A 10,353-nucleotide genomic window follows, 5' to 3' on the forward strand; every position below is an offset into this window, starting at 1 on the left:
ATTAATAATACCTCGACCACACAATGGCAAGGTAATCAACAACTTTTTAAACATCTTTTTAAATACCTATTACGGTAATTTTATGAAACAGGATGGAATATTTTTTTTAATTGATATAAACCATCCAAATAAAACAAAACCTTACAGAATTTGTATTAGCTAGTAATACCAAAAAATATGCAATTAAGGAACTGGCTTTTGTTGGGTAAAGGGATCTTACAAAAACCAACAAGACAAAGGGAACTTTAATCATTTCATCATTTGTGATGGTTCAATTTGAGAGAAACAAAATAATCGTCATTATTTACATTTACAGAATTATGTTTGTACAGTAATAATGAGGCAGGGTTACTGGCATACCTTTTAAGCCACAATATCTTGACGCTGTGCTTTTAGAACAAAGTAATATCATGTTAAAACAGCTGCGGTTATCTCCAAGTGTTTGTAGCCTTATCTATCCTGAAATGACACTTATGTTATATAAAGTATCCAGTTTATTATATAACTATAAAAAAGTAAATTAAAAATAAAATAAATGCTGAAGAGATAAAGGCTGGATTTTATCAACCTTCCTGGTGCTTCAATCATATTGCATTCTTTTGTCCTCAAGTAAATGTCTGATTTTTTTATTTTTTAAGGAATAAAAGAGGGAACAGCAGAAACTGAGGATATCATCTGTTCTTTTATCAAACATTCATGTCTTCAACTTGTCATTTACATAAAGTAATACAGTTAGGAAAGAAACACAAAGTACAGTCAAGGCCAGACTCAGTAAACCGCAGTGCAATTCGCACAAAAACACAAAGGTGAAATACCTGTTGGCTATAATAAATGTATACTTGAACATCAAACAACGCTGCTGGACTTGTAAAAAGCGTGGGCCTTTTTTTAAATTCAGGACTGTGAAATAGGATTGGTGCTTCAGTGAAATATTGAAATGTTAAACATTTAAAGAGTGTGGCCCTGTTTTCTTCTTGAGTTTAGGATAGAGTTGTTGCCTTAATGAAAGACAGTCTGCCTCCATCGTTTGTCATGCTGGAAGGGCCAGAGGCTGCCCCGGATGGCAGTCTTGAATGGGGTGGGTTCCGCACTCAGACCAAGGAGCTCCAGACGTGAGCACTCTAACTGGGCATTTTGCGGCCTTTGGGCCCCTGCTCCAGCAGGTTGCTCTGTCATCTACCCACACATACATATACCAGGTTAATGACCAAAACTAATCAAAATGGATCATACCGAAACCAAATTTAGGAGAAAAGATGTGAAGTTACACATTACACAAGAAAAAGGCAGCATGTTTACATGAACAGACCACATTCTACATATAGCTATAATATGCATGTGGTTACAGGCAAGGGTAAGGAATGCACTGTATATACAGACTGTACTGACTGTAGGAAGGACAGAGGATATATTTAGGGCATCTTTTCAGCTTTTTGTTAACTCACTGGTATTAGATGACTGCTGGGCAGGTTGAAAGCATCTGCTATTGCACAGGCCATCTCATATTTGGTCATCTGCTCTTTGGCAGAGTAATGAAAGATTCCACGCAGTGACGGGTCCTGGGGGCAACAGAAACATGCTGTATTGAAAAGTCAAGTTGATTCTAGACTTAACTAGCTCAAGTAGATCATATATTGTGCATACATTCTCTACACGGGGGCACCACACAGTGATTTATTTCAATCCAGCTCTTGACCTAAACTGAGCTTGGCACTCCTGCTCACTCCGGCTCACCTGAAGGGCTCTCTCAGCCATGTTCTGGCAGACACGTGCCACATCATTAGTATAAGTGGGGAAGCGTTGCTGACAGTGGTCTATGGTGCAGCTCTCGGCTCCCTCCTGAACACGGTCCCACAACACGGTCACTGCGCTCTCTTCAACCTTCTCCACCTCTCCAAACAGAATGGGCACTCGTAGTACAGCTGCGCCTGCTTGGAGCAATAGATAGAGAACAGAGATTGTTTTTAAAGGGAATATACATTTTATGCTCTCCTAATACTGTAATATAGCAGTAGGCTTAACTCTATAAATGGCAGACAATAAAGCCTAGTTTATGTTATTCGATTTGCAAAGGCCTGAAAGAGGCCTGAAAAACCTGTTGTACACAATCTACTACATCTGATTAATAGTTTATACTTTTTTGCAGGTATTTATTAGTATAATTCTAATAAATGTAAGGTTGTAGTACATGTGTCATTTTGTTGTGAAATCTTTACTGATGTTTATTTGTATATCTCTCAATCGACTTGTACTGCACTGCATTATGTTTTGCCTCCACAATAAAAACTAAATACATTTCATCATTAAACTAAAGATTTAAATGATCATATTATTATCAACATATTATTGGGCGACACAGAGTGACAACTGATGCAGTGATATCCAAGTTGTCTGTTATGCTGTTATAAAGATCCTTCTGATTTACATTACAAGATATCAGAGTTCCATCTTACTTTTTGGCCATATAAATAAGATCTGCAACAAACTGCATATTTTGATCAATTTGGGCCTTTGAATAAAATTTAGGCATTTTTCCTCAAATATGGGTTCCATATTGTCCTATATCATACCATATGAGTCCTGATCAAAAATCCTCATCAAAAAAATGCATATGCAAACTTTTTTTTTAATGAATCAATGAACGGTTCCTTCAGACTGTTATTTTAGGTCAGGCTTTACAGGGTTAAATGTATTTCTTTTGTAGTGACGGCGTAACTAACCGTTTAGATCCTTTCAGAGGTGGTTGAAAAACAATATACCTGGGCAGTGTCTGAGAATCTCCCTTTCACCCTCTAGCTTGGACTTCCCATACAAATTCAAAGGATTAGGGGCATCGTTTTCTCCATAGGGAGGATTACGTCCATCAAAAACGTAATCTGTGCTGATATAGATGAGGAAGATGCCATCTGTGGGAAAGGTTTATGGAGAACTTTAATGAGTGATTTTTTTAACCATATCTAACACAGATTTGTCACTCTACTAACCTGCTTCTTTGGCCAGAGTAGAACATGCATGCACATTCAGGTTCATGGCTGCTTCAGTATGACGCTCCACCACATCTGGCCTCCTCTCAGCAGCACAGTGCACAATGACATGAGGCTGACATTAAAAAAAATTAAGAAAAATACTTTTGACATCAAACATGTACAGTATGAAAAAAATGTGTTGGTGGTAAGAGAATAGTAGTGGGTGGGTGATCTTACTGGTTAGGGTAATGAGTTACCTGAAACCCCTGAATGACCCCTCGCACTGCGTCTTCATCCAGGAGATTACACTTCAGGAAACAAGGCCGGGCACGGTTGTAGCCACACCCCAAAGCATCCCAGTCATTGTTCTTGAACTCTTTGTAAACAGCACGGCCCAGAAGCCCTGTTGCACCAGTCACAAGCACGCGCCGGTATGGAGTGTAGACTTCATCCTAAATAACAGAACCAAGTAAACATACCCTAGTAGTATGCATACATAGCTGAGATATGATGTTCCCATTTTTATCTGCAAGATGTCAGATGTTAAATTAACATTTAGATTTACTTTGGTAAAGATAGACTTTAAGAAGTTTATTGTTTAGAATGTATGTGAAACATTATTATTTTTTTTTTAATATGTTTATGTTTGTAGTAGACAACAAATGCTTTTCAGATGAAGCAATCTGGATGAGTGGCATGTTTTCTTAATTTATAACTGCTGGAAAAATCAATCCATGGAACCCATTTTATAACACAAATGATCTTTGTATGTATCTAGATGTTTGTAGTAGAAAACAGATGCAATCTGGCTGAGCAGCATATTTTCTTAATAATTGATAATTGTATCCATGGGATGTATTTTATAACACACATGATCGTTGTGTCTATGATATGTTTTATTTTATTATACTATTATTTTTTATTTTAAATACTGGATAGAACGACATCAAGTCCGAGATGTGATTGACAATCTAAAACCCAATAAGAGTCGTCCCTCACAGAATCTGGACACGCCCCTACAACATCATTGGCAGACGATATCAATTCGCGGGGTTTAATGACAACTGATGGAAAAAGGCAGTGTCTGTCGATGAGTAATTGGGTTTAGTGTGACGACTTTGCAAACAGTAAAACAAGCGAAGAAACGTAAGATATTACAACGTTCTTGAGACGTTAATAAGTATCTAGCTTTTGTCGTGTTGATGAACTGTACTACTGAAGTTAAAGTTTAAGACTTTAAGCGGAGTACATGATACTATACAGCATATACAGTTTACCTCAGATGTTGGATAGTCACTTGTTTCATTGTGTGAGGTAACTTATACTTAATATTTTGTTATTGTAAAGACGTTGTCTTGGTAATTGAAATTAGCCGTGTATAGGTTGTTATTCTTAGAAGAAATTCCACTTTTCAGTCCAAGTATACATTAGTGGATTTATATTTGTAACAGAAAGGAAGTAATTTTGTTTGTATTATGAGTACAAGTTCTTCACCGAGCTTATGGTGATATAGAGACAATTGGAAATGGCCTTAGAAAATTACATCGGTGTTAAATTAGCTTTCACAGCCTCATACGTGAGCATACGCCCCTATAACCTTCCTCAACCAGCTAACCCTCTAAAACAAAAACAAAAATCGTAAATTACATGGTTTGCAAACGTTTGAAATCTGCAGCCTCACAAGCTGACACTCGAAATTTCTCGATGCTGTTGTGCAAGTGCAATCGATGCTGAAGCTGCAGCGCTCAGGTGTTTATTAGTCGCTGAAGCGCCACCCTCAGGACATTTAGTGGAACTACAGCTGGGTTGGATTTTGGTTGTTTGGTTGTAGAAAGTTTTCTCATTATAGATGTTCACAATCTATTTACACACGTTGTTGGCATAGATGATATTTTTGCTCTAGACAGACATGCGATTTTAATTACATTTTACTGACTTGAAGTTGAATTTGTACAGATGAAATTTGGTTTTCCGTTTTATATATGCTTTCGAGCACATTTTACTGCAACTCGAAATCAACTGACTTGTACCTAGACACTTAAAAGGGAACTGGTTAATAGAATTAACCTACAGAGGGCTTAAATGGCACTGTATACACACCAGTCTCAGAGTTTTAATGAGCCAAAAATGAAAAGGAAAAATATCATAAGCACTATCTGAATAATTTTTCAGGTAGCACTCATATTGTTTATAGTTTAAAGGGCTGGTAAACAATTCAAGCATCATCAGTTGCGTTCATCTGCTCGTCACAACTGAACTTAAAATATGCCATAACGATAACACACGATCTGTGTTTCTTTTTGTATTAAACCAGAAAATGATACCGAATGGGTGGCCTTGAATTATAAGGCATTCGTCTGAATTAAAGTTGCTTTGGCTTGTATACCATGGAGGTGCTTCCTAGAAATGTACCAACAGTCTTACCTGAACAAGCTCAACTTGCCCGGGTTTGAAATGTATCTTAAGCTCTTTATCTCTGATACTCATTTCAGTGTGGCTACTGTTCACATATCCTGGAGGAGAGACCTCTATTTCGAATGCGCCACTCAATCCTTAAACCCTCTTGGAACGGGTGGCTCGTGCTGTCAAATTAGGCCCGCGTCCGATATGATCGATAGAACATACGCACGTAACTCTGACGCCTGTTTATGTTCTGCAGATTAGTGAATCTTTATGCCATCCTTGCAGTGTAAACAACGGCTTTTGACCAAAACAAAGACAAGTGTTCTAGCGCATCATAGCCGCGCACTTTTGCGCAGTCTTATGCGGCTGAGTTTCGCTTTAGTTCGCGTCAGCCGTTTTATGTTCCAGTATCTAAGACTATCATCGATATCATATGTCGGTATAATCACAAGTGAATATGTAATAGGAATGACAAAATACTGAAACACTCTATAGGAGTAAAACTTTAAAATAGATTAACGGCAGAATGCGAATTAGTTCTCAAAATAGAGCCAAAGCCGCCGATACTAAGCTAATAGCCATGAAACGTTAAACAGCTTGAAATCGTCCATATTTAGTTTTCACCCTGAAACACAGATTTCTATAATATAAACGTCGTTTGAATGAACCATTTACCAAAGAACAGAATTAACTGCTTTATTGGCTTCATACAGAGATGCAGCTGAAACCTCTAAATCTCTAAACATATATATTGAGGCTACATTAAATCACATACATGTCATTTAAATCCATGTAAAATTTACCTGATCATCCCCGTAGTTAAAACCGGGCATATTTGGATTATATGCAGGTGTAGTATGAAGCCTTTAGCATGAAAATGTTTTTTGCAGTTCCAATGGTGATTTCAGTATAAAAGTCCTGTTATGTGTTCATATACTATAGAAGTCCCAACTGTGGGCCATTATATTCTTTCTTTCTTTCTTTCTTTCTTTCTTTCTTTTTTAAGATAATACCTGACTTTTATCCCAGTTAAATTTTCTGTAACAGAAATTGATATTCAAATTTTATTTTTTTGGTAGGGATAGGGTGAAAAGGGGTAACCAGGTATTTATGTTACTGGTTGACGTTATGTTTGTATGCTTAAATGTTTCTGGCCTGTGTATTTAACTGGACTTTATTAGTGTAATTAGTATTTTGAGAAGCGGGGGAAGAAAAGGTTGTTTCCGCCCGGTTTCGAACCGGGGACCTTTCGCGTGTTAGGCGAACGTGATAACCACTACACTACGGAAACTTTGTGTAGCAGATCTTGTTAACCTTGTCTAACAAACCTTTATAACAGTGCACACTGTAAAACAGTTTTGTAGAATATTTTATTCTGAATAAATATTAAATGTTTCTTAGAAATTCAGCTTCTTAAAAATAATAAAAAATGCAGCCAATGAGTATATTAGAATGATTTCTGAAGTATCACGTGACACTAATCTTGTTAACCTTGTCTAACAAACCTTTATAACAGTGCACACTGTAAAACAGTTTTATAGAATATTTTATTCTGAATAAATATTAAATGTTTCTTAGAAATTCAGCTAAATGAATTCAGAAATTCTTAAAATGCAGCCAATGAGTATATTAGAATGATTTCTGAAGTATCACGTGACACTGAAGACTGGAGTAATTGCTGCTGTAAATTACGCTTTGCCTCACAAGAATAAATTATATTTTAAAATATATTTCAATAGAAAACAGTTATTTTAAACATTAAAAAAAGTGTAATGTTTTCCAAATTTTGACAGGTACTGTACTGTTAAATATCAGTAAAGGTAGGCAGTAAAACAAAGGTTAAGAAGGAAAAGTATTTGTTTCCGCCCGGTTTCGAACCGATGACCTTTCGCGCGGCAGCCGAAAATAGTTGAGCTTAACTTCCCTTAACTTTTCCCATTCATTCTCTATGGTAGTGCTTAACACTACGGATGCAATATATTTTTGGCCACGCGTAGATTTCATGGCGCTGTTTCGCCTTTTCCGTGGCGGGGAATTTAAGAAGCCTAGTGTCATCTGTCAATCATTCGCTGTGAGTGGAGGAGGGGAGATCTCACGATCGGAGAGATATCTGTTTTTACCGAATTGTTGTACAAAACAAAACAAGTTTGCTGACAAGCATGTACTGTCTAAACTACCTTCACACAAGTTGTACCTCAGATTTGACCCCAGGTGAGTTCGAGATCAACGCAATTAAGCTGTCAAGCCGAGAAGGTAAGTTTTTACAGAGTGAAGGGAAAGCAACTGAACATAAAACAGTGCACGGTACAGAGTTATTCAGGCAATAAGTCATTAAATGTAAAAAATGATCCATTTTATTTACACACACTTCATATAATGCTCACTGAGGATGCAGACAACCACAGAAAAACAATGAATAGTCTAAAAGACCAAAGTTGTTTTAGTTTATGAGGGCTCTTATAAACAGACAAGACTTACGACAACTTTACATGATATCAGTTACTGTTTTTCCACCACTCCACTGGTGTATTTTAGTGAGAAATGGAGCAAAAGACAGTAAGTCGTTTCCTATTGACATTGTATTCCTCCCTGTAGTACAGGTGAGCCCTTTCACTGGAAGCATCCAGTTGAACTGGCAAAGCATACTCCCTCCATGTAGCCCATTCAGTGTCTTTAGGGCTGAGATGGGTGCTTGGCTTTACCACCCTGGCCTGAAGCCTCTTCCTTTCAAAGCAAACATTTAGCGAAGAATGGATGGGGTTGGTTGTTTCAAATGGCGCCCAGGAAAGTAAGACAGCCAGTGAAGAAGTAATCATTTGCAGACACAGTGGTCAGTCTGTTAGAAAGTTCAGGGTTATGTTCTCTCATTAAGGACAGCAGCAGCATTCTCTGTGCATCCACAAGCATTGAGTTCATGTCTCTTCTCAATATCAGTACGGTCTCAGCACCTATGATGCTCACTTCATTGCTTTTCTACACTTGTTATTGTGGCAGTGGAGAGCCTCTCTTTGTTAATGCAGCGATACAGACATTATTTTGCAGGGGCTCCCATATGAAAACCCAATTTATTAAATAAGAAATGACAAAAAAATTGGGAGAAAAAGCAAATGTTACTTGCAAAATATATATCAATATGTACAAACTCCATGCTCCAGGTTAGTCATTACTGCAAGAGAGCAATAGGAGAAAACTGTTAGAAGACACAAAAAGGAAGCAGTTACTGCAGTCATAATGCAATATCCTCACTCTTATGGCAGGACTTATAGTTTCTCCATATCACATATATAATTATACCTTATGCCAGCATCCTGGTATGGGCAGCCCATCACGCCCCTGCAAATAAAGAAAAGGAAATCAGGGCTCTACGCTTACTTTTCTTTTTAGGAGCACTTGTGCTCCTAACTTAAAAAATGTAGGAGCACCTTCAAAATTTTAGGAGCACCTTCTAAACAATTAATCAATGATGTCCAAGAACACTTACTGATGAAGTGGGGAGGAAAGAGAGGCTAACACACACAGACTGTACAAAAAGATGAACTCGGGGCTCTAAACTGCAGCCATTTTTTGAGAATGTGCGAGTTAAAATTTGATGTGGTCACATTTGTGTGAGTGTATGGTCTGTTCTGCTCCAAAGCATCTGCTATGCTTCATACAGTGTGCACTGCAGAGCCACAGCACAGTGCAGCAGGAGTCAGATTACACTGATTGCCTGAAGAGACCGAGAGAGGCACTTTCAGTACGAGCGCTTCGTCAGCACAACCGCAAAGGTGGCTGTCAAATGCTACTGGCTATGGCATTATTTTTCAGAGAAACAGCTATGTAAACGTAACGTTTCCTTAATATCTACAAACATATTATGTTATTTTTTGGCTTTAGAAGAGTAAAATAATTACCTAAAGCACCTTTAATCCTGCTTCTGTTAGCATATAACTATAAACTAGGGCTGCACGAAATTAAATCGGAAAGGTGATAAAATCGTCTGCAATTATGAACGAGATTTTGCATAGCTTGTCAGTGAACTACGGCTCTGTGTAGTAAACGCTGCTCCATCTGAAAGCACGTGATGGAGATTTACTACTAATCACAGAATCGGCTTTACGATACGCATGACAATCACATTCGATTAATCGTGCAGCCCTACTATAAACTATGATAACGGAAAAACTATTCATTAGCATGCATTAATCCCAAAAATAAAAATAAAAAGTCCCTGGGACTATAGAAAAGTGAAGCCAAAACATCTCAGTATGGTCGCTGTCATCTTGCGCTTACATCTTGCCAGAGTTTCTGCAGTATTGATTCATTTGGAGCTTGAGTCTGCGCAGTAGTGATCGTGGGGCGGAGCCTCAGTATCAAAGTCCAACCCAAACTCCCACAGACCCAACCACAAGATCACAGTCATGACACCACACCCCGTTTTTTTTTTTTTATAGCATTAAATAACTAACTAAAAACAAATTTATTGGAAAAATTAACACTTGAACATACATCAGCATGATAAGGACTACCTAAAATGACGTAAACCATCTTTGGAAAAAATGTATTAGAAGTGTAATTTGATTTTTGATTTTTTCTCACTTCCTACTAGATTACAAATGGGGTTTATGAACTATACTGGGTCCAGCCACCTGGGGAACCTGGGAAACGTTTTGGCTTCACTTTTCAGGAGGTGTTCAGCACACTTGCTCACAGTTGAAATCTGCCACCAATGATTATGTGTGACTAATGGAAGCTACTAAAGCCCAAAGTATACTTCGTTTTTGTACGCATAGAAAGCTTCATCTTTGTCCAGTGTCTGCTCTATTTTTTCCAAAAGTTATCCATAAAAAACATCTTTGTACTCTTTTTTTTTTTTTTTACTTTAAAGGGGTCATATGATGCGATTTCAAGTTTTCCTTTCTCTTTGGAGTGTTACAAGCTGTTCGTGAATAGATAAGATCCCTGAAGTTGCAAAGACTAAAGTCTCAAAACCAAAGAGATATTC

General features: G+C 37.6%; 2 protein-coding genes, 1 long non-coding RNA gene and 1 other non-coding gene across 7 annotated transcripts in view; 1 reads left to right on the plus strand and 3 right to left on the minus strand.

Annotated features, from left to right (window-relative positions):
- Positions 1-562: 562 nt before the first annotated feature.
- On the minus strand, positions 563-6,258 carry LOC107673835 (methionine adenosyltransferase 2 subunit beta). 4 transcript variants are annotated; one of them, XM_016467649.1, is made up of 7 exons: positions 6,173-6,258; positions 3,224-3,418; positions 2,985-3,099; positions 2,760-2,906; positions 1,735-1,931; positions 1,446-1,559; positions 563-1,176 (listed from the first exon to the last, which is right to left on the minus strand). In XM_016467649.1, exons 1-7 carry the CDS (start codon positions 6,200-6,202, stop codon positions 1,000-1,002), a joined length of 975 nt encoding a protein of 324 aa, XP_016323135.1. In that variant the 5' UTR covers positions 6,203-6,258; the 3' UTR covers positions 563-999. The 4 variants fall into 4 exon arrangements, with proteins under 4 accessions (XP_016323135.1, XP_016323133.1, XP_016323136.1 ...); XM_016467647.1 differs by lacking the exon at positions 6,173-6,258 and adding an exon at positions 5,391-5,722; XM_016467650.1 differs by having other exon boundaries at positions 564-1,176; positions 1,735-1,928.
- LOC107673836 (uncharacterized) overlaps positions 3,857-10,353 on the plus strand; it is a 30,113-nt gene continuing 23,616 nt past the window's right edge. Inside the window, exon 1 of the long non-coding RNA XR_001632441.1 lies at positions 3,857-4,112. This is a non-coding gene — a long non-coding RNA (uncharacterized LOC107673836). The remainder of the gene's footprint in view (positions 4,113-10,353) is intronic.
- trnav-aac (transfer RNA valine (anticodon AAC)) lies at positions 6,588-6,660 on the minus strand. The gene has a single exon. It is a non-coding gene; the product is annotated as a tRNA-Val (tRNA).
- LOC107673834 (collagen alpha-1(XXIII) chain-like) overlaps positions 8,289-10,353 on the minus strand; it is a 123,221-nt gene continuing 121,156 nt past the window's right edge. The window contains exons 29-30 of the mRNA XM_016467646.1: positions 8,664-8,702; positions 8,289-8,535 (exon numbers count right to left, since the gene is read on the minus strand). Of these exons, the coding sequence (XP_016323132.1) occupies positions 8,533-8,535; positions 8,664-8,702 (42 nt within the window). The 3' untranslated portion in view covers positions 8,289-8,532. The remainder of the gene's footprint in view (positions 8,536-8,663; positions 8,703-10,353) is intronic.

The sequence above is a fragment of the Sinocyclocheilus anshuiensis genome, unplaced genomic scaffold (assembly GCF_001515605.1).
Source record: "Sinocyclocheilus anshuiensis isolate Anshui unplaced genomic scaffold, SAMN03320099.WGS_v1.1 scaffold700, whole genome shotgun sequence".
Lineage (NCBI taxonomy): Eukaryota > Metazoa > Chordata > Actinopteri > Cypriniformes > Cyprinidae > Sinocyclocheilus > Sinocyclocheilus anshuiensis.

What these genes read in the sequence shown, in the direction of transcription:
- LOC107673835 (XM_016467647.1), bottom strand. Translation starts at nt 5,453, where the DNA reads ATGAGTATCAGAGATAAAGAGCTTAAGATACATTTCAAACCCGGGCAA. An exon ending in TACTCTGGCCAAAGAAGCAG is followed by an intron (nt 2,907 to 2,984) that starts GTTAGTAGAGTG and finishes CCTTTCCCACAG; the next exon opens with ATGGCATCTTCCTCATCTAT. An exon ending in CCAGCAGTCATCTAATACCA is followed by an intron (nt 1,177 to 1,445) that starts GTGAGTTAACAA and finishes ATGTGTGGGTAG; the next exon opens with ATGACAGAGCAACCTGCTGG.